Here is a 24619-nt window from a genome sequence, read left to right as displayed (position 1 = left end):
AACACGGCGCCAATCAGACGGGCATCGCGCCGGCCCAAAGGTGCGGAATGCTCCGCATCTTTGGCGGCCTAGCCCCAACATTGAGGGGCTAGGCCGACGCCGGAGGGATTTCCGCCCCGCCAGCTGGCAGAAATGGCGTTTGTTGCCCCGCCAGCTGGCGCGGAAATGCGGCGCATGCGCGGGAGCATCAGCGGCCGCTGACAGTTTCCCGGCGCATGCGCGGGAGCGTCAGCGGCCGCTGTCAGTTTCCCGCGCATGCGCAGTGGGGAGAGTCTCTTCCGCCTCCGCCATGGTGGAGGCCGTAGCGGAGGCGGAAGGGAAAGAGTGCCCCCACGGCACAGGCCCGCCCGCGGATCGGTGGGCCCCGATCGCGGGCCAGGCCACCGTGGGGGCACCCCCCAGGGTCAGATCGCCCCGTGCCCCCCCCCCCCCAGGACCCCGGAGCCCGCCCACGCCGCCTGGTCCCGCCGGTAAATACCAGGTTTGATTTACGCCGGCGGGACAGGCAATTCCTGTGCGGGACTTTGGCCCATCCGGGCCGGAGAATCCAGCGGGGGGGTCCCGCCAACCGGCGCGGCCCGATTCCCGCCCCCGCCCAATCTCCGGTACCGGAGACTTCAGCGGGGGCGGGGACGGGATTCGCGGCAGGGGGTCGGAGAATGACACCCGATAAGTCAGGTGAGCTAGGGCATCCTTAATGAGGAGTTCATTGAATGATTTCAGGAAAGTTTCTTAGAACTGCACGTCCTGGAGCCAACCAGAAAACAGGCTCTACTAGACTTGATATTGTGCAACGATATGGATTAATTCATGATCTTTAGTTTTGTTATTATTAATTTTTAAGACATGGGCAGCGCTGGCTAGGTTAGCATTTACTGCCCATCCTTAATTGCCCTCAAGATGTAGTGAGCCGCCTTCTTGAATCTTTGCAGTACCCGAGGTACAGGTAGACCGTCGGTGCTATTAGGGAAGGAGTTCCAGGAGTTTGACCCAGTGACAGAGGAGAAATGTCAGGATGGTGAGTGACTTGGAGAGGAACCTCCAGGTTGTGGTGTTCCCATGTATCTGCTGCCCTTGTCCTTGTTTATGGTGGCGGTTGAGGGTTGGGAAGGTGCTGCCTAAGGAGCCTTGGTGAGTTCCTGCAGTGCACCTTGTTGATGGCGCACACTGCTGCCCATGTTTGTCGGTGGTAGAAGGAGTGAATGTTTGTGGATGGGATACCAATCGAATGCGCTGCTTTGTCATAGAACATTACAGCGCAGTACAGGCCCTTCGGCCCTCGATGTTGCGCTGACCTGTGAAACCACTCTAAAGCCCATTTACACTATTCCCTTATCGTCCATATGTCTATCCAATGACCATTTGAATACCCTTAGTGTTGGCGAGTCCACTACTGATGCAGGCAGGGCATTCCACACCCTTACTACTCTCTGAGTAAAGAACCTACCTCTGATGTCTGTCTTATATCTATCTCCCCTCAATTTAAAGCTATGTCCCCTCGTGCTAGACATCACCATCCGAGGGAAAAGGCTCTCACTGTCCACCCTATCCAATCCTCTGATCATCTTGTATGCCTCAATTAAGTCACCTCTTAACCTTCTTCTCTCTAACGAAAACAGCCTCAAGTCCCTCAGCCTTTCCTCATAAGATCTTCCCTCCATACCAGGCAACATTCTGGTAAATCTCCTCGGCACCCTTTCCAATGCTTCCACATCCTTCCTATAATGCGGTGACCAGAATTGCATGCAATATTCCAAATGCGGCCGCACCAGAGTTTTGTACATCTTCAACATTGACCTCATGGCTCCGAAACTCAATCCCTCTACCAATAAAAGCTAACACACCGTATGCCTTCTTAACAACCCTCTCAACCTGAGTGGCAACTTTCAGGGATTTATGTACAGGAAACCGAGATCTCTCTGCTCATCCACACTGCCAAGAATCTTACCATTAGCCCAGTACTCTGTCTTCCTGTTGTTCCTTCCAAAATGAATCATCTCACACTTTTCTACATTAAACTCCATTTGCCACCTCTCAGCCCAGCGCTGCAGCTTATCTATGTCCTGGATGGTGTAGAGCTTCTTGAGTGCTGTTGAAGCTGCACTCATCCAGGCAAGTGTGGAGCATCCCATTACACTCCTGACTTGTGTCTTGTGGTCATGCTTTGGGGAGTCAGGAGGTGAGATACTCACCGCAGGACTCCTAGCCTCTGACCAGCTCTTGTAGCCACAGGAATTATATGGCTCGTCCAGTTCAATTTCTGGTCAATGGTAATGCCCAGGATGTTGATAATGGGGGATTCAGCAATGGTAATGCTATTAAATGTCAAGGGGCGGTGATTTGATTCTCTCTTGTTGAACATGACTATTGCTTGGCACTTGTGTGGCATGAATGCTACTTGCCACTTATCAATTCAAGCCTGGATATTGCCCAACTCTTGCTGCATTTGGATATGGACTGCTTCGATATCGGAGGAGTCGGAAATGGTGTTGAACATTGTGCAGATATCAGCAAACATTTGACCTTGTGATGGAGGGAAGGTCGTTGATGAAGCAGCTGAAGATGGTTGGGACTCAGACACTATTCTGAGGAACTGGAGGCACTTGTAGGTAGCAGTGGCCATAATATAATTGAATTTTACATTCAGTTTGAGGGAAAGAGGAGTCATTGGCCAGGAATTTCCACTCACCGATCACACAGACAGGCTCAGTGACCCAGTCAGGGACCTAGCACATTTCCTGACGTTCAACGCTGGGAACATCATTTGAATATATTAACTTATTAGAGCCAGGGGCTGAGGAATCAGATGGACCCACCATCTATGGTAAACTAGAAAGGTTAAAGATAGTATAAAATTTAAAGAAAAAACATGTAATTGTGCAAAGACAGGTGTCAGGTCAGAAGGTTGGACTAACTATACGGAACACAAAAAATGACTAAAAGATTAATAAGGAGGGAAAAATTAGATGGTAGCCATGATGTGGAGATGCCAACGTTGGACTGGGGTGAGCACAGTAAGAAATCTTATAACACCAGGTTAAAGTCCAACAGGTTTACTTCAAATTACTAGCTTTCGGAGCACTGCTCCTTCCTCAGGTGAGTCCTCAGGTGAATTCACCTGAGGAAGAAGCAGTGCTCCAAAAGCTAGTAATTTGAAACAAACCTGTTGGACTTTAACCTGGTGGTGTAAGACTTCTGATTGGGAAAAATTAGAGCACAAGAGAAAGCTAGCCAGAATTTTAAAAACAGAGTATGAGTTTTTACAGAGTTAACAAAGTGAGCACTGGTCCTAAAGGAAGTGGGACTGGAGAATTGATATTGGAAAACAAGAAGGTGGCAAATAAATTGAACAGGTATTTCGCATCAGTCTTTACTGTACAGAATACATGAAACAAAGCAGCTATATACCAGGAAATGGAAGTGAGGGAGTGAGTCAGTACCAATTCTCTGGTGAATCTCATTTTTCTGAGTGAATTGTTGGAGCTGCGAGCTGACAATGACCCGGGTCCTGATGGACTTCATCCAAAGATCTTAGAAATAGTTTCTTGTGAGATTATTGATGCATTGGTTTTAATTTTTCAAGACTCCCCAGATGCAAGGAATGCCTTATTAGATTGGAAGATAGTAAATATAACTCCATTATTCAAAAAGGGAGGGAGACAGAAAGAGGAAAACTACAGCCCAGTCAGCTGAACATCTACCGTAGGGAACATTTTAGATGCTATTATTGAAGAAGTTATAGCAGGGCACTCGGATAAGCTCAAGGTAATCAATAGAGTCAACAAGGCTTTGTGAAAGATAAATCATGTTTAACCAACTGATTGAAGTCCTTTGAGGGAGTGACTTGTGTTGTGGATAAAGCGGAGCTGGTGGGTGTATTGTACTTAGATTTCCAGAAGGCATTTGATAAAGTGCCACATCAAAGTTAATGGTGTAAAGTAAACATTCATGTTGTGTGGGGTAACATATTGGCATGGATAAAACATTAGCTGGCTATTAGGGAGCAGAGAGTAGGCATAAATGGGTATTGTTCAGGTTGGCAAGATGTAATGAGTGGTATGCCAGAGAGATCAATGCTGGGATTGCAATAGTTTACAAATTTATATTAATGACTTTGCTGAAGGGATGGATAAAATGGTTGCCAAATGTGTTGATGACACAAAGATAGATTACAGATCACAGAATTTACAGTGCAGAAGGAGGCCATTCGGCCCATCGAGTCTGCACCGGCTCTTGGAAAGAGCACCCTACCCAAGGTCAACACCTCCACCCCATCCCCATAACCTAGTAACCCCACCCAACACTAAGGGCAATTTTGGACACTAAGGGCAATTTAGCATGGCCAATCCACCTAACTTGCACATCTTTGGACTGTGGGAGGAAACCGGAGCACCCGGAGGAAACCCACGCACACACGGGGAGGATGTGCAGACTCCGCACAACCAGTGACCCAAGCCGGAATCGAACCTGGGACCCTGGAGCTGTGAAGCAATTGTGCTATCCACAATGCTACCGTGCTGCCTATAGGTAGGAAATTAAGTTGTGAAGAAGGCATAAGGAGGCTACAAAAAGATACAGGTAGGTTAAATGAATGGGCAAAAATCTGGCAAATGAAGTATAATGTGGGAAAATGTGAATTTTTTCCATTTTGGCAGGAAGAATAAAAAAAGCATATTGTCCAAATGGTAAGAGATTGCAGAGCTCTGAGGTACAGAGAGATCCGAGTGTCCCAGTGCATGAATCACCAATGGGGGTTAGTATGCAAGTACAACAAGTAATTAGGAAAGCTAACAGAATGTTATCATTTATTGCGAGGGGGAATTGATTACAAAAGTAAGGAGTTGTACAGGGCACTGCTTCAGTTGTACTGGGCACTGGTGAGATCACATCTGAGGTACTGTGTTCACAGTAACTTCACTGTGTTGCACAGTAACTTCATTGCAATGTTAATGTAAGCCTACTTGTGACACTAATAAAGATTATTATTATTCAACATTGGTCACCTTATTTAAGGAAGAATGTAAATGCTTTGGATGCAGTTCAAAGAAGGTTTACCAGACTAATGCCTGGAATGAATGGGTTGTCTTATGAGGAAAGGTTAAACAGACTAGGCTCGTAAGTGCTGGAGTTTAGAAGAGTAAGAGGTGACTTGATTGAAACATATAAGGTCCTGAGGGGGCTTGACAGGGTAAATGTGGAGAGGATGTTTCCTCGTGGGAAAATCTAGAACTTGGGATCACTGTTTAAAAATAAGGGGTCACCCATTTAAAATGGAGATGAGGCAAAATTAATTCACTTAGAGGGTTGTGAGTCTATGGAACTCTGCTTCCACAATCTTTTAAGCCATGATGTGGAGATGCCGGCGTTGGACTGGGGTGAGTACCGAAAGCTAGTGACATTGAAACAAACCTGTTGGACTTTAACCTGGTGTTGTAAGACTTTGTACAATCTTTTAAGGAAGAGAGTCTTTGAATATATTAAAGGCCGAGGTGGATAGATACTTGACAAGTAAGGGGGTGATCAGTTAGTGTAGGTAGGCTGGATGGAGATTTGAAGTTATTATCAGATCAATAATGATCTTATTAAATGGCGGAGCAGGCTCGAGGAGTAGAACGGTCTTCTCCTGCTCCTTGTTTGCACTTAGTGAAGATTCTCTCCTGCTCGGTTGATATTTTTCCTATTCCATTCCTCCTGACCCCACAGCAGCCGTCATCAATGGCTTAATTCCCAATAACATGGTCGCTCTTCCTTAAATGCTAGCACCATCACCACGGTCCTACTTCAAAGAAACCTAACCCCGATCGTTACGAACTTACCTGTTGCATCAAATAATTAGTTTTCTCTTTAAAGGCCTTAGTTGTGGTGTCGTCACTTAGCTCTACACCAATTTTAATTCCAATTATCTGATCAAATTATTACTGACCTATTCCCACTCATATCGCAGCAATAAAACAGCCTTCATCAAGGGCACTAGTGACATGTTTGACGACAATATGCATGATGACTCTAGCTTAACTGAAAATAAAACCGTAACCATTGTTTTCAGTTTTCATGAGTTTGCTCCCCAGCCCACTGATATTGCCTCATTTATGTTGCCTCAACAAATCCTCCACATGCTGACCTTGTGTTCAACCTGGAGTTAAGTTTAACCCTGAGCTAACATCCCCTCCATTACAGTCAACTAATTTCCACACCACAATATTATCCTCCCCTACCCAATCTCAACTTCACTTTGGATAACAAAACCTGTATCCATACTTTTGTCATTTCTAGGATTAAAGAAATTCAGTGTTTTCTTAATGACCCTCCAGTACCCACCCTCCACCAAGTCCTAGTTGTCCATCATCCTTACGGTTAGTCATCACCATCCTCGTTGACTAACACTTGTCATGTTGTCCTCCAGATACAATCCATTCCAATTCTCATTGATGCTCCAAGTGTAACCTCCTGTGTATCCTTTGCTTTTCTTTTAACATAATGCATTGACACCACTCAGTCAAATCGCTTCAAAGCTGTGTACACCTTATTCCCAAAACCCATGTACATCTGCTTCCCTATCCCCTTTTAAAGCACTTTCAAACAAGGCTTCCGTCATCTCTAATGAACATTCAAATGGTTTGACATTCTTCCCTTCTTACTTCTTTCAAAATTGCTTTGGGCTGTCTTGTATGTCACTAGTAAGAGATTTTAATAATATAAAAACATGGCGCGAGATTCTCTGGAAACGGCGCGATGTCCGCCGACTGGCGCCCAAACTGGCGCCAATCAGACGGGCATCGCGCCGCCCCAAAGGTGCGGAATGCTCCGCATCTTTGGGGGCCGAGCCCCAACATTGAGGGGCTAGGCCGACGCCGGAGGAATTTCCGCCCCGCCAGCTGGCGGAAACGGCCTTTGGTGCCCCGCCAGCTGGCGCGGAAATGACATCTCCGGGCGGCGCATGCCCGGGAGCGTCAGCGGCCGCTGACAGTTTCCCGCGCATGTGCAGTGGAGGGAGTCTCTTCTGCCTCCGCCATGGTGGAGACCGTGGCGGAGGTGGAAGGGAAAGAGTGCCCCCACGGCACAGGCCCGCCCGCGGATCGGTGGGCCACGATCGCGGGCCAGGCCACCGTGGGGGCACCCCCCGGGGCCAGATCGCCCCGCGCCCCCCCCAGGACCCCGGAGCCCGCCCGCGCCGCCTTGTCCCGCCGGTAAGGTAGGTGATTTAATTTACACCGGCGGGACAGGCAATTTATCGGCGGGACTTCGGCCCATCCGGGCCGGAGAATCGAGCGGGGGGGCCCGCCAACCGGCGCGATTCCCGTCCCCGCCGAATATCCGGTGGTGGAGACTTCGGCAACCGGCGGGGGCGGGATTCACGCCAGCCCCCGGCGATTCTCCGACCCGGCGGGGGGTCGGAAAATGTCGCCCATGTTGTGCATGTTCCAAGGAAGAACTTGCAGTGATAAGTTCTGAAATTATTTCTCTATATTAGTGGAGATACAAACCCATTTAAAATATATTGCTCAACAATTTTCTTCAACGAAAATCAGAGGGGACTTTCAGACATGTTAGGCATTCAAAAATTAACATCTAGGTGTCATTTCCGAGTGTGTCTTATTCATCCATTAATTCCTCACTTAGTATAGAATAGAATAAAGTAGGACTAAAAAGAACCTCATGATCGTTCCAGGATTCAAATTCAGGTTGCACACTAATTTGAATTAGAATTCAGCCAAGCAATGTCTTCAAAGAACAAGAGTTCACATTGCTTCAGGCTGCAACTCCTTCATTTCCTTACCTCCATCTAAGCTGCGTGACATGGTGTAGCGTTTGCTGGAAGAACGCTCAAAGTATGGTGCTGGGCGGTCGATGAGAGAACTGGCTCTCCGTGTCTGGGCTTGTGTTCTTCCACTATAGCGGAATTTTGAACCCAATGTAAGAAACTTTTTTGGAGGAGGCTCAGGAGATACTAATCTGTAAAGAGAGAAATTGTCATTTTACACAAGAAACTGTCTAAATGAAGAAATGCTATTGCACTTGAATTATTTTGTTGCACCCATTGTACAAGATTGCTAGTCATAACATGCATCCAATAAAAACAGTTTTTAATTCTAATCTTTCACCACCATCCAATGCAGCTTGGCATATTTTAGAAAACTGTTCACCTGTTACTTCACTGAATAATAAGCTGTGCATTTACTGTGACACACAAAGATTAGAAATGAATAAAGAGTAAAGCTCTAACATAATCTAGGTCACAAGCCATTTGATAAAGACACAGGTCTTGATATTTGTTGGGAGGGAGTGGGGAAGCACAATAGCTAAGTGTAACCTGGAAATCCTGACAGCACAGTTATCCGTCTGAATTTATCAGGATCTCACTTCTTTATTAAATTCCACTTTCCACCAGGCAGGTGGGCGAACTAACAAGCTCAAAGGAAAGATCTCAAGGGAAAAACTTTGGGATTACAGCAGTTTTGGGGTTCTTAATAAATGTAAACTCTGAGGTCCATAGAATCATAGAATCCCCACAGTGCAGAAGGAGGCCATTCAGCCTATCAGGTCTGCACTGGCCCTCTGAAAGAGCACCCTACCTCAGGTCAGGTCCCCACCCTACCCCGGTAACCACACCTAACCTTTTGGACACTAAAGGGCAATTTAGCATGGCCAATCCATCTAAGGAGAGAAGGTTAGGTTAGATTACAGGGTTATGGGGAGAAGGTGGAGGCATGGGCTTAAGTAGGGTGCTCTTTCCAAAGGGCGGGGGGGGGGGGGGGGTTGCAGACTTAATGAGTTGAATAGCCTCCTTCTGCACTGTAAATTCTATCTTACAAAAAAAGTTTAACAGTCCGGGTCTATACCCATTAGAGTTAAGAAGGTTGAGAGGTGATCTATTGAAATGCATAAGATCCTGAGGGGTTTTGACAGAGTAAATAACAGGAGTATGCTTTCACATGTGAATGTGAGTGTGTGTGTGTGTGTGTGTGGGGGGGGGGGGGGGGCAACTGGAGGACTTTTAAGAGGTTATCACCCTTTTAAGACGGAGAGAAGAAATGGCCTACTCCTAAATCCTATGTACCAATTTAAGGTGGTGACTGGGGTGCCAAATAAGTGCTTTGTCCTGAATGGTGTCGAGTTTCATGAGTATTGTTGGAGCTGCACTCATCCAGGCAAATGGCCAGTAGTCAATCACAGTTCTGACTTGTGCCTTGTGGAGACTTTGGGAGACAGAATGGGAGTTACTCACTGTAGAATTCCCAGCCTCGGATTTGCTCCTGTAGCACAGTATTTATAAGGCCGGTCCAGTTCAGATTCTGGTCAATGGTAAACCCCAAGACGTTGATGGTGGGAGATTCAGTGATGCTATTGCGATTGAACATCAAGAGGAGATGGCTAGATTCTCTCTTACAAAGAACAAAGAAAATTACAGCACAGGAGCAGGCCCTTCGGCCCTCCCAGCCTGCGCCGATCCAGAACCTTTATCTAAACCTGTTGCCTATTTTCCAAGGATCTACTTCCCTCTGTTCCCCGCCCGTTCATATATCTGTCTAGATGCATCTTGAATGATGCTATCGTGCCCGCCTCTACCACCTCCGCTGGCAAAGCGTTCCAGGCACCCACCACCCTCTACGTAAAAAGCTTTCCACGCACATCTCCCTTAAACTTTCCCCCTCTCACCCTGAAATCGTGACCCCTTGTAATTGACACCCCGACTCTTGGAAAAAGCTTGTTGCTATCCATCCTGTCCATACCTCTCATAATTTTGTAGACCTCAATCAGGTCCGCCCTCAACCTCCGTCTTTCCAACGAAAACGATCCTAATCTACTCAACCTTTCTTCATAGCTAGCACCCTCCATATCAGGCAACATCCTGATGAACCTCCTCTGCACCCTCTCTAAAGCATCCACATCCTTCTGGTAATGTGGCGACCAGAACTGCACGTAGTATTCCAAATGTGGCCTAACCAAAGTCCTAAACAACTGTAACATGATCTGCAGACTCTTGTTGAAGATGTAAATGTCTGGCATTCACTCAAGGGCATTAACTTGCACCTACCCTCTTGAGTTCAGCGCTTTTATCCTTATTTGGACCAAGGCTGTAATGAGCTGTCAAGAGCTGACTGGCTCTGCCTCAATCCAAGCTGAGCAGGTTCCTACTGAGTTAAGTGCTGGTTGATTGCACTGTCACCGACTCCTCACATCACTTTGATGATGTTCAAGAGTAGACTGATGGCTGGCCGAAGACTCCTGACTTGAACTGGGCAAAACTGCACATAGGGGTAAAAGTAACTTGAATTTCTTCCCGGTACATTCATTTCTGCACCCCCTTCCCGCCTATTAGTACGTCACCACAAAGCAGCACAGCCAGTGTCACATTGACCTTGAATTTATGCAGTGATGTTCATGTGAAAATATTCATTCCCAAAACTTCTTTTACCTTCTAGTTTAACTGAGGTGTTAATTTGTTATGGAATTTCATCTCAGCGAGGAGTGAGGTCGTTAGTAGGAGAGGAAAAATATGAAAATACAAATTAAACTCCCACTTCCTGGAAGATATAGTTTGTGACAGCATGTAAATCTATATGAAGTTATTTGTACCAAAAAAAAATTAACAGCAGTTTCTGGGGAAAGGAAACTTGTTACAATGCTAAACCTGGGAAAGGTTTGTTACCAATGGTTAACACGTGATGTGGCCGCAGTCCTGACCAAGTTTCTTACCTGGATTTTGTTGCCTTAATTTCATTGATTTATAATTTAATACAATTCAGACAAATTTTGGTCTGAATGGTTATAAATCAAATAGAAAAAGCCATTGCCTGCAGTCCCTGCTGACTGAGACTTCTGTCAATCTGAAATGCTTCCTGGGTAATTACAGAAAATCCAATAAACCTTCAGTAAGAATCACAATTCTTTGTGCTGCATTCTAATTTGGGTTCGTGTCGACTGAATTCTTTCCTACGGTTAATGGTTCGGAGTCACTTTCTTACCAGTACGCCATACCCGAATGTACTGGTTTGCTTTTGTCTCCAACTGCACATGGCCGTGCAGATCGGCCTTAACCAATACAGAGCCTCGAGTGCAGCACCTTACCGTGGGCAGTAGCAGTCTGGATTGGTTGCTTGATAGGCAAGAGCAATGGAGGAGTGGCAGGAGTCAGAAATAAATGCTGTCATGAAGGCTAGACAGCAGCTTCATATTCCACCGAGCCACTGCCACGTCTTTGGAGAACGTTAGTGCACACTCTTTCATGGTAGACCATATTTATTCTTCTTGCAGGTCAGTCACTCTTTCCTGACCACCTCTAGCACCTGCTGCAGCATTTAGCACTGGGCAACACATTGTTATTTAAATTAGCAAGCAGCGCAACGTTTGCATGCTGCCTGCATCGGAAGGAATTTCTTCCTCCAGGATACCATGCACGATTCAAAGAACATTTATCTGAATGGCCATAAATTAGGAGAGGGGAACGTGCAACGAGACCTGGTGTCCTCGTACACCAGTCGTTGAAGGTAAGCATGAAGGAACAGCAGGCGGCAAAGAAAGCATGGTATGTTTGCCTTCATAGTGAAAGGATTTGAGTACAGGAGCAGGGATGTCTTGCTGTAATTATACAGGGCCTTGGTGAGGCCACACCTGGAATATTGTGTACAGTTTTGGTCGCCTTATCCGAGGAAAGATGTTCTTGCTCTAGAGGGAGTGCAGTGGAGGCTTACCAGACTGATTCCTGGGTTGGCAGGACAGATGTATGAGGAGCGATTGACTCAGTTAGGATTGTATTTGCTCGAGTTCAGAAGAATGAGGGGAGTGGAGGGGATCTTATAGAAACCTATAAATTTCTGACAGTACTAATCAGGGTAGATGCAGGAAGGATGTTCCCAATGATGGGTATGTCCAGAACCAGGGGTCACAGTCTGAGGATACGGGGTAAACCATTTAGGACAGAGAAGAGGAGAAATTTCTTCACTCAAGAGAGTGGTCGGCCTGTGGAATTTGTTACCACAGGTAGTAATTGAGGCCAAAAGCATTGCATGTTTTCAAGAAGCAGTTAGATATAACACTTAGGGCAAAGGGGATCAAGGGATATGGGAGAAAGTGGGATTAGGCTATTGAGTTGGATGATCATCCCTGAACATAATGAATGGCAGGGCAGGCTCGACGGGCCGAATGTTCTCCCCCTGCTCCTATTTTCTATATTTCTATAACAAGAGTTCTCCCAGTGAATGCATATGCAAAAAATACCTGGATTAAATATCAGTTCAAACGCAAAATTTGATTTTTTTAAAAAAAAAGTGTTGCCCAAGATCAGTCATGTTCATATTGAACGGCAGAGCAAGCTCAATGGACCATATGGTCATCTCCTCTCATTATTTCTTATGTTCTTCAATTGTTTTCAGTGTATTCAGGACTTGAAAGATTTGGTCAATCGGTATCCATTTGCACTACAAGGCATCAAAAGTGATCAGCACAGTTGCTTGTGATGCGTTTCCATTTTTCCATTTGCCTTCACTGGCTCATCAAGTTTGGACGGAAATACAATATATCGTGGATGGTAATAAATCCTTTTTTCAGAAGCCACGGCCTTTTTTAGATTTTTCTCAACTGATAGGTCCTTGTAATTTATGGCATTGATGTGTTGCTCCCAGCAGGTTTCCTGACTAAATATTGCTTACATAGCCTTCCTCTGTCCATGAATGGATAGACCTTTTCTGCAATTTCTAGGAAATTATAGCTACTGAGAAACATCTTTTTTCCATTGCATTGACAAAATACCAGTCAACTTGCAACCATAGTATCCCTTTTGAGTCCAGCAGACCAACCTGTTGCTCCTTCACTATGGGTGACATCAGTCATACCGAACCCGAAGAATCCTGAACTACTAAAATAACTAAGAATTCATGCTGGAATAATAAGATAGGACTCTGAGAAAACCTATGGCTGACATTGCATACGTTTTACAGCACAAAATGAAAGAAAAATCCATTGCTGCACCCTTCACAGACAGGCAGATCAAAACGGAATAGCAAAAATCCTTTTTTGTTTTAGCAGAGAATGGAAGAAGATTAGACACTGATTTTTATTTGATAATCCTGCATTAAGTATAAAGAGCGTTACAAATTTTAAAGAGATAAAAATATTAACCTGTAAATTTATATCAGCCGTGTTATCATTCAAATGTTATATCAAATTCCTTTCATTTTAATGGAGGTGTTAAGTAATTTAAAATAGATTAGTGTCACCATTAAAATAGCAAAGAGTAAGTGGAAATGAGCGTTTTAAGAATTTGTCTGTTAACCTTGCTCACAGCAATTTCAAGGCTGTTGCATTTTATTGATTAAACTAATCACAATGAATATTAACTTGCATTTCTGAGATAAAACGATAAGTGATGAGCTAAAGTTTAGGTATTACATCAGATCCCATCCATGTCCTATTCTGTAACAAAGCAATTCTAATGGTTCAAGCAGCTGGGCTGAGGCCAGTCGATCTCATCCTGTAATGGCAAGTTAAAAGATCACGGTCAGGCTTACCTAAAGAAGGTGTGGTGCTCAATGCACACTTTCCACAACCTTTTTGCTGCTTTGTGGTTTGGAAGTTTAAATCCAATCGTGCTCTCAAACTGCTCATGCTAGGAGGCAAAAAGTACAAAGTGTCAAGCTTTCCTGAGAAAATAGATCAAAACACTGCAGCCAGACTAGGATGCAGTTCCACTACCCAGTGTCTCCCCTGAGCCAACCACACAATTTATTCGCAATTCTATCAGCATTTGCCTTCAAGCAAGTACTAAAATTGTTTAAATATCGAAGTGCCACCCCATCTGACAAATTAATAGAGTCATTATCATCAGTCTATTTTAATATTTTCTATTCCATTTCAAACTTAGTCTTCTTGTGCCTTCGAAGGGCTGGAGAAGAGTATTGAAGGCAAAAGTCCTGAAAATCCTCGAGGTGCAATCATGCGAGCCAGTGCTCTGCAGAGCTGACAGTTTGCAGAGTCAGTTGGAGAGTTCCAGTATTACTGCAGATAGACTTTTGGCTCCCACTTAATACTTAACCTAATGCAATAGAACAGTCCAAGACCACAGCACTGTTCCCTCAGTTTTTTTTTTAATTGTCCTTTTCTTTGAGTATAGAGGTCCAAGTCACTTTCCTGACCTACACATTCCTTCTTCCTGTTCCTGGTTGGCCATCTAACTGAGTATACTGATCCCATTATAATCAGGCAAGCATGAATTCCTGGCTGAGTGAATCACCACCACCTCTGGTGACACTTGCCTTGTCAAGCTTGCCATCTTCTGCATCTGAAATGGCACATTCAAACTCCCAGAAAGATTCACAAAACCCCATGGAACTTTTATTTTGCACAGTTAAAAGTGCCACAAATTGCAAGTTGTTATGATCTGGCACAACTACATATCCCACCATTTTCCGAGGGGTTCTATCAATCTTCCGACAGCTGTAGTAGAAGACCGGTGAAGTCCTTGCAGATTTTGAAGCCAACATTTGAATCTCGGAATTCAATTAATTAAATCAATGATATTGTTAAATATATTCTCTTTCCACCTTCTCCATACTTGTAACGGTCCCACTCTAATGCAGCTGACATGGCTACAAGTGTCCCCTGCCAGCAGTTTTAGAAGAAATCACCATCCAAGCTACCATCATTGTTTGAAAAGAGTCAGCTGCATTAGAACATATTTTCACAAGAACCTTCATGATTTAAAGAAATCATTAGAAATGATCCAATCACAATGAGAAAAGATGAGATATTAAAGGTTAAAGTTAAAACGTTTAATATTTGAGTATGCTAAAAAAGAAAATACATGCTGTCGAAGCTTTTTGTCTTGCACCCATCAGGACAATTTGCAAGAATACCACTTGCAAAGGGAACAACAATTTAGGCTGCAAGAGAAGAGTGCTAATTGGTTGTCAATTAAACTCTGATTGGTAGAGGCATTATCATGGAGAATGCGCCGAGGAACAGTTAACTGCCTAGAATTTGTTTATGTTCAAACCAGGCAAGTCGACTCTGATTGGTTACGGCATTGCTCTAGGGAATGAGCCAGGAAATGGCTGTCCCCCAAGCCTTTGTTAGTTGAAAAAGGCGCTGTGCATGGACATGCCCCCTCTGTCTGCGGTGAGCCACACTGCGAGCACAGCTGATGATCTTAAATTGATTGTTAGTACAATTCTTAGAACAACAAGTGCTGTCCAATCACAAAATCACATCTAATGTTGGACATCACACAGAGGGCCCTGTCCGTAGCAGATAAAAGGAACACCTCCATGCATTGCACCTTTTTCAACTAACCAAAAGCTAGAGGACCTTGAGGAAAATTGTAAACTGGTTTTAAAATTGATGTAGTACAATTCTTAATCTGAAACATTTACCGTTCTAAAAATATCATGGCTATGCAGGAATATTACATATGATGGATGGAGAAATATTCTCCTAACCTTTGTTAAATATAAAGGATTAGAAATGGTTGTTCCTTGCAGGAATATATGTTTTTCTCTTTGCTATTGTTCCATGTAAGATAGGATGGAGGAACACTGTAGGATAGAGGAGCACTATTTTTGGGGAAGTATTCATCAGGAGACAGATGGAACTCAAAGCCACATTAGAGAAGGAAAGCATGCAATTGCTTGAAGAATTTCACATGTCTTACCAGCACCATCTAGAAACTTGGGGATATGAACATCCCCCATAAGTCCTAATGTGCAATCAATAATTAAAGAAAACATGAACCAATATGTGATCGCAATCACAGTTAAATGGAACAAGATTTGAAATTGAGAGACATTGACCTAATTCAGCACCGCAACATATGTTATTTTCTTTTTTACATGCTACAGTAAGATTTGGTTGCTTTGAGTCAGTGTATATGCTGCATAGTTTGGTTATCTTGGGATAATCAGAATACAAAATTTGATTTAAAACATTGTACAGTGCAGTTCGCTGCAGCAGAAAAGTGGCCTGCCATTAATACTACTTTATTGTAAAGTGCAATGGCAGCATGTTTCAAACTGAAGCAAAATGCAAGGCCAGCACTCAGCCACTCAACATTTAAACAAAGGACTAGGCAGCATTCCAAAATGACTGTGGCATTGAACTAAGGAATGCAAAAAAAGTTACAAACTGTACTGTGCTGATCTGTTCTAAATGTACTTTGTCTGCTCAATTGTGTTATGTCTCTTAGCCGTTGGGCAAGCAGCCATTGCAAACAAGCTTTCATAGTATTCTTTAACTCTTGATATCCTATGCATTCCTAACCCACAATGCAGGTGCACAGCATTGTAACAGTGCATCATGGGATCAATGTATTTTTACGGTCCTCATCTTGTGTTTTGTGGCATGTTTGATTTCTGGTTTCACTCACTTTAAACAGAAAAACTTCAAAAACTAAAATATTTTTTGCATCCTTCCAGAAAGATGGTCCATCATCTAAAACTTTCTGCACATTTAATATTGAATTCTCAACATTCAAATTACATACAGGGCTTTATTGCTTCAAGTAAAACTGCACTATTGACTGTTGTTATCACACAGCCTCTTAAAACTTTAATAGCCATAACAATCATTATTGAAGCTGATCCCATGAAAAGTAGTAGCTAAAGAACGATATTTTGTGGGCTCTTGATTATTGAGACAGCAACAGAGAGATTTGATAAGTTCCTGTGGATGGCACGGCCAGGTAATCACAGGATTTAAAGTGTTTATTTGATCCAACATTTTATGCACTAGAGAGTTAAATGTATTAAAACATTGATCCAAGGTGATCAACTGTAAACAATTAAGTTCAACTGCTAGTTAGCCGAATGCTACCTTCTTAAATAACACAGTAATTAATACTCTTTACGATTTAAAAAAAAAGTAAATTTAAAGTACCCAATTATTTTTTTTCCAATTAAGGGACAATTTAGCATGGCCAATCCACCTAACCTGCACATCTTTGGGTTGTGGGGGTGAAACCCATGCAGACAAGGGGAGAATATGCAAACCCGGGTCCTCAGCGCCGTAGTCCCAGTTACTCTTTACAATTCTAAAGAGTCATTGAATAGATATAATATGCAAGTAAAAATTGCCTTTTCTAACACATCTGAACTCTAAAGTGTTTCAAAAGATCATTCTTACTTGTACAGAATTTTCACTCATTGGAGTAACATTATATCTGCTCCTGTACATTCAGAAAGTGCTACATGTAATTAGTGACCAAAGGGGATACAAACCTCACATTTGGACTTACTTCACTGGGTCGGATTTTGATGTAGAAGTTATTCCTTTTGTACGAGATCTTGAGAACTTTGGGCCAGGCAAATCTATTTATTCTCAGCCTGTCTCTGTAGATCAGCAAGCCACTGGCACACACACCAAGCATGATATCAACTCCTTCAGAATCCTTGTAAAGCAAAAAACCAAATATTCTGATAGAACTGTCTGCAATCCAGTGCCACATTAGAAATTGCCAGACACACAATGTCATTCAATATTCTGGCATTGCTCAGTATACTTAGCACACAACCACAAAACACTACAGGCCTAAAATTCCACCCGGGCGCTGGTAGCATCTCGACAGATGGTGGGTAGAAAATGTGCAGGACTCCAGTTTTGTCAGAACTCCCCGTGGTTGAGGGAGACTGGGCAATTCCAGTCATGGGCTGCGGACAGAAGACAACCAGATATTTTGACAGAGGATCATCTGGACTCAAAAAGTTAGCTCTTTTTTCTCCTTACAGATGCTGCCAGGCCTGCTGAGATTTTCCACCATTTTCTCTTTTAGTTTCAGATATAGAATCATAGAATTTACAGTGCAGAAGGAGGCCATTCGGCCCATCGAGTCTGCGCCGGCAACTGGAAAGAGCACCCTACCCAAGCCCACACCTCCACTCTATCCCCATAACCCAGTAATCCCACCCAACACTAAGGGCAATTTTGGACACTAAGGACAATTTAGCATGGCCAATCCACCTAACCTGCACATCTTTGGACCGTGGGAGGAAACCGGAGCACCCGGAGGAAACCCACGCACACACGGGGAGGACGTGCAGACTCCGCACAGACAATGACCCAAGCCGGGAATCGAACCTGGGACCCTGGCGCTGTGAAGCAATTGTGCTAACCACTATGCTACCGTGCTGCCCCTATGTTGAGTGCTAGTTGAAGCTGACATCATTGATGTGTCCTAAGGGCACTATGTACAGTTCTTGAGAAGGCTAATAATCCAACCCACAGAATCTAGAACAGGATCGGCAGATTTCACTTTGGACGGACACCGGTTCTGCTCTGCTGCACTTGTCCCACTGGGGCCAGCCCAGCAGAAGCCCTAGGATTCAAATGCTTAACTATTGTGAACTTGAGTTTTAAATGCACAGATTTTGTGCTATGTTTGTACTGTAAGAAAATGGGCAGGAGGTTTAGAGAAAATGTGAGGGTGGTTGGAATGTGTAACTCACTGCCTGAAAGGATGGTAGAGGCGGGAATCCTCACAACTTTTAAGAGGTATTTAGATGAGCACTTGAAATGCCATAGCTTTCAAGGCTATGGGCTCAGTGCCGGAAAATGGGATTAGAATGGTTAAGTGCTTAATGGCGGCACGGACGCGATGGGCCTCTTTCTGTGCTGTAAAATTCTATGGATCTATGTGGTCTCCAAATTGGCCTAATTTCTGTCTATCTGCTACATCTGCTGATCTGTTAAATTTAAGACTGCTGATTTGGAGATCAGGGAAATATGGTGCTATTTTACAATTACTATGAGAGTGGCTTGATTTAAAACTAAACTGCAGTAACCTGTACATCATAAATGCAAAAAATTAGGCAGATGGGCAATATAAATAAAGCTGCCGTTATTGGCCCCAACCACAAACTCTGTTCCCTAGCCACGGACTACATTCTTCACCTGGGCAAAAGTGTGTGGCCAAACCAGACATATCACAACTTTGCTGTCATATTTGATCCCAAGGGGAGCAGCCGATCGTATGCCCGCACCATCACTCAGATTGCCCATTTCCACCTCTATAATGTTGCCCAATCTCATCCATCGGCTGCTGAAATCCTCACCCATGCCGTTGATACCTCTTGAATTAAATGTTCCTCTGCATTTCTAGCCGGCTTTCCACATTTTATCCTCTGTAAACTTGTCACCCAAACCTCGTGTCCAACTCCCACCAATCCTATTCACCCATCACCCCTGTGCTTGCTGACTGACATTTGCTCCCAGTTAAGCAATGGTTCACTTTTAAAACTCTCATACTTGCTTTTAAATCTCTCCATGTCCTCCCCACTCCTCTGCAATCTCCCCCAGCCCCACAACCCTCAGAGATATCTGTGCTCATCTAATTCTGGTCTCTTGAGCATTCTAGATTTCAATCGCTTCACCACTGGCAGCCATATCTTCAGGTGCCAAGGATTCAGTTCTGAAAATCCTTCATCATAGTTCTCCATCTCCCTACTTCTCTTTCCTCCTTTAAGGTGCTTCTTAAAACCTACCTCTTTGATCAAGTTCTTGTCATCTGCCCTAATATCTGGTTACGTGATTTGGTGCAAAATTCTGTTTGCTAATCCTGCTGTGAAGCACCTTGGGGTACTTTACTATGTTAAAGCAGCTATATAAAGTTGCTGTTCGAATAAGTTCAAAGAGTTATTTTATTAAAAACCATCTATAGCATCAATTTTGTTCTAATAAGGACACCGAGTCAACTGGAAATAAGTAAATATTTTCCCAAATCGGAGGTAGATTTGTGGTGGAGAGTTTTGTTAAAGGCGAAGCCACATAAATAATTTGGAGAGCGATTTTTCCAGCACTCCCCATCCCACCTAGCCTTCTTCCAATCCACCTTTCATTCTGGTAACGGGAAGTAACTTTTTGTGGTGCAACCGAATCTTAAAGAGGCGAACTGTTAGCCTTTGGCCCACACCATTATTGCCTCACTGAATACAATCACACTCTCATGTTCATTTACTTTGCTTCTTTTCCTATTGTTTCTTCCCTTATTGTCACACTACATCTGGTTTTCCCCCTATTCGTCCGTTTTCAATTATCTTTGTGAGTCTCTTTTGCCTTTCATTCCATTTCAGCTATTTTCACTACCGCTTCATGCTTATTTTGTATTGATGTTCTATTTTTCTTCATAGTTTGTTGCACCTAGACAGGCAGTGCAAGAGTTTTCATTAACTTATGCATGAATTCTGGGCTAAAATGGGACTGGCTGATGGTGGTAGGAAATGGTTTTGATGGTTGGGGGGGTTGCTAGAGGAGGACTCTGGGCTATAAATACCCATCACACAACTACATGGGGGACTGAGTGGCCCTTTCTCTGCTCTCAGGATAGATGGATACCTTTCAAGTACCTAGCGAGGAAACTCAAGACAAGAGTTTGCTGGAGAGCAAGGTATGAGTACATATGTGCATACACACATCCCTAGTTTAGTACCGACTGGTTTAAAAAATATATATTTTTATTCTCCTCCTTTTTCACATTTTCTCCCAAATTTACACCCCCCCCCCCACCCCCGACCTCCCGCAACGTTCACACATCTTCTACTCCTTCAAAGAATCAGCTCATCCTCGCCCTCGTGAGGTGTGCTCTGTATACCACCTTCAGCTGTATCAGCCCCAACCTCGTGCACGGGGTGGAGCATTCACTCTCCGGAGCACCTCACACCAGAACCCGTCCTCCATATCCTCTCCCAACTCTTCCTCCCACTTTGCTTTGATCCCTTCCAGTGGTTCCTTCTCCTCTTCCAAAATAGCCCCGTAAACCGCTGACACTACCCCCTTCTCCAGTCCCCCTGTCGTCAGCACCTCCTCCAGCAATGTGGAGGCCTGCTCCACCGGGAAGCTCTGTATCTCCTTTCTGGCAAAATCTCGAACCTGCATGTATCTAAACATTTCCCCCTGCTCCAGCCCATACTTCGCTTCCAGCGCCTTCAATCCTGCAAAGCGACCCCTGAGAAAGAAATCTTTTAGTGTCTTAATCCCCTTCTCCTCCCATTTCCGAAAATTTCCATCCCACCTCCCTGGCTCAAATCTGTAGTTCCCCCGAATCGACATTTCACTTGACCCTGCCCCCAAAACGAAGTGTTGGCGAAACTGCCTCCAGATTTTCAATGAAGCTATTATTACCGGACTCCCTGAATATTTCCCCGGGGCTATCGGGAGCGGCGCTGTTGCTAGTGCTTTCAATCCCGACCTCCTGCACAAACTCTCCTCCATTCTGACCCACTGGGAATCATAGTACTGATTTTAAAAGGTTTTGAAGAGGAAGCCAGCTGCTGTTGATGTGCAGCACCTCAAATGATGGAAACACAGTTTTGACGTGTGTTCATGTGTTCAGAAGGATGGCTACAATTCAAATACATTTTATAATGCGTTATGCTGCTCACCATGCCTCAGCATTATTTCTTTGTATCTGCTGCCTGTTTAGCAAAGGGTTAAATCCACACCATAGAACCAGTGATTCCTTGGGAGGAACAGGGGAAGAAAGGAAGGTAGGTCTTTTGGGGATTGAGTTAGCTCCAAGACAACATGTCTAACCTCAGATTTGCTATCAATCTTGGCGCTTTGATATCTATAAACCAATGCCATGTACGACTTTAACTTTTGTTACGATTTCTTAATATAAATTGCCATGAAGGAGTCTTTAGACAGAAGACATGGGGGCGGGATTCTCCGCCCTCCCCCCGCCAGGTCGGAGAATCGCCGGGGGGGCGGCGTGAATCCCGCCACCGCCGGCTGCCGAATTCTCCGGCGCTGGGGTTTTGGCGGGGGCGTGAATTGTGGCGCGCCGGTCAGCGGCTGCTGGCAGCGGGCCCCCCGGCGATTCTCCGGCCCGCGATGGGCCGAGTGGCCGCCCATTTTCGGCGGGTCCCGCCGGTGTAAATCACAACTTGGGACCTGGCTCCACGGGCGGCCTGCAGAGTCCTCGGGGGGGAGCGGGGGGAGCTGGCCCCGGGGGGTGCCCCCACGGTGGCCTGGCCCGTGATTGGGGCCCATCTTTCCCTCCGCACCGGCCGCTGTCAACCTCCGCGATGGCCAGTGCGGAAAAGAACCCCCCTGCGCATGCGCTGGGATGACGCCAGCCCACGCTGGCGCTCCCGCGCATGCGCCAACTCGCGCCAGCCAGCGGAGGCACTTCGGCACCGGTTGGCATGCCGCCAAGCCCTTCCGCGCCAGTTGGCACGGCACCAAACACTCCAGCGCCGGCCTAGCCCCTGAAGGTACGGAGGATTCCACAACTTCAGGACGGCCCGACGCCGGAGTGGTTCACGCCCCTCCTCCACGCCGGAGTGGCCCACCCCGCCGGTTCGCGAAGAATCTCACCCATGATGCTTACTACCTCCGAGGATTGTTGTGACCCTCTTGTGAACTGAACTGATCTCTTCACACATCGTCTCTACTGTGTAGTACTACACTCCATATGCTCACACTATGCCTGTGCCTATGTATTTACATTGTGCATTCATCGTATGTCCTATGTTTTTTCATCTATGGAATGATCTGTCTGGACTGTACGTAGAACAATATTTTTCATTGTACATCAATACACGTGACAATAAATCAAATTCAAATTCAACAGATGTTGATAGCTCAAAGTCACCCACTCTTATTGCCAGGTATGTTATAATAGGATTATAATCCCATAAAACCTATGCAGACTCAAAATTTGATGTGGAAACCCTCATCCATGCCTTTGTTACCCCCAGATTCAGCTATTCGCATGCTCTCCCCAGTCTCCCAACTTCCGCCCTTATAATCTATGGCTCATCTAAATTCTGCTGCCGTATCCTCCTTCACATTCAGCCATTACTCCTGAGCTCACTGGCCTACACTGGTTCCCGGTCCAGCAATACTTTAAATTTAAAAAAGGGATTGTTGTTTTCAAAGTCTATCTCCATCCCTAACTTACTCCAACCATGGAACTCCGCTTAAAGTCTGCATTACTCAACACCTTGACTCATGTTCTTCTACGATTTTATTTGCACCCACCACCGGAGGCCAGACCTTCAACTATTTAGATCCGGAGTTCGAGAATTTTCTAACTCAATCTTTACTCCTGCCCCTCCTTTATGTCACTCCTTCAAACCTACTCCGTTGATCAAACATTTGGTCACTTGTCCTAATATTCATGTAGTTCAGTGTCAAATTTTGTCTGAAAACGTGAAAAGTCACGGAACATGGGCGTAATTCTCCGGAAACGGCGCGATGTCCGCCGACTGGCGCCCAAAACGGCGCAAATCAGACGGGCATCGCGCCGCCCCAAAGGTGCGGAATGCTCCGCATCTTTGGGGGCCGAGCCCCAACCTGAAGGGGCTAGGTAGGCGCCGGACGAATTTCCGCCCCGCCAGCTGGCGGAAAGGCCTTTGGTGCCCCGCCAGCTGGCGCGGAAATGACATCTCCGGGCGGCGCATGCTGACGGCATTCCCACGTATGCGCAGTGGAGGGAGTCTCTTCTGCCTCCGCCATGGTGGAGACCGTGGCGGAGGCGGAAGGGAAAGAATGCCCCCATGGCACAGGCCCGCCCGCGGATCGGTGGGCCCCGATCGCGGGCCAGGCCACCGTGGGGGCACCCCCCGGGGCCAGATCGCCCCACGCCCCCCCCAGGACCCCGGAGCCCGCCCGCGCCGCCTTGTCCCGCCGGTAAGGTAGGTGGTTTAATTTACGCCGGCGGGACAGGCATTTTAGCGGCGGGACTTCGGCCCATCCGGGCTGGAGAATCGCGCGGGGGGCCCACCAACCGGCGCAGCGCGATTCCCGCCCCCGACGAATCTCCGGTGCCGGAGACATTGGCAACCGGCAGGGGCGGGGTTCACGCCAGCCCCCGGCGATTCTCCGACCCGGCGGGGGGTCGGAGAATCTCGCCCCATGTTACTATGCTTAAGAGGCTATATAAATGTAGGTTGTTGATCCTCGGAGCAAAGTTGGCAATCTATTAACAGAGGCAGGCAGGCACCAGTAATACAGGACACTGTTGATGATTAACTAGTCAGCCAATCTCAATAGCCCTGAAAAGGGTCCTGCAAGAATTACTGGGAAATGTATTATTCACAGGCAATGTAAAAATAAACCTGCAAGCTAATGCCTGAGCAACGAGGCAGGATCTGGATGGACAAGCAGCAAGAAGCCCATTAATAATTGGTAAGCTATATGGTTTAAAGTCTGCCCACCAGGAGCGAAATCCTCTGGTCCTGCTGCCGCGGGGTTCGTTGTGGGCATGACGATAGATATGGCAGAAAACCAAAGGTTTTTTGACCTCGGTCGGTCCCAGGGGAGATGGGAGCAGGAAATCCTGCCCTAGTAGTCCCACACTTAGGCTTTTGAAATCTTCTCTGCTGCCAACCTGTCCCTAAAATCTGTAAATTTGGATAATTGTAGAGAGTTCCTTTGAGGAAAATATGCACTTCAAATTGGGGAAAAGAATGTGGATTTCTTTCAGGAGTGAAGACATCCAATTGACAAATGATGGATATTCTACCATTAAATTGCATTTACCTTTTCAATTAACTAAAGAGTTTTACTTAGTGGAGGAAAATGTGTGTGCTTGTGTGTGGAGGAGGAACCTGAACATTTAATATTTAAACTAGATGTATCCAATATTGAGTTTGATATTAATTGTTAGGTGGTGACGGAAGATTAATTACCC

The 24619-nt window shown here is 45.4% G+C and overlaps 1 protein-coding gene across 20 annotated transcripts in view; it reads right to left on the bottom strand.

Annotated features, from left to right (window-relative positions):
• Positions 1-24619, bottom strand: part of LOC140385374 (band 4.1-like protein 3) — a 322225-nt gene that overhangs the window by 122375 nt on the left and 175231 nt on the right. For all 20 annotated transcript variants that reach the window (XM_072467470.1, XM_072467472.1, XM_072467476.1 and 17 more), the window contains exons 9-11: positions 17225-17377; positions 13509-13606; positions 7778-7953 (exon numbers count right to left, since the gene is read on the bottom strand). In XM_072467470.1, coding sequence (XP_072323571.1) covers positions 7778-7953; positions 13509-13606; positions 17225-17377 — 427 coding nt within the window. The remainder of the gene's footprint in view (positions 1-7777; positions 7954-13508; positions 13607-17224; positions 17378-24619) is intronic.

This window comes from Scyliorhinus torazame, chromosome 11 (genome assembly GCF_047496885.1).
Source record: "Scyliorhinus torazame isolate Kashiwa2021f chromosome 11, sScyTor2.1, whole genome shotgun sequence".
Lineage (NCBI taxonomy): Eukaryota > Metazoa > Chordata > Chondrichthyes > Carcharhiniformes > Scyliorhinidae > Scyliorhinus > Scyliorhinus torazame.
This window is presented reverse-complemented; position numbering and strand designations above follow the sequence as displayed.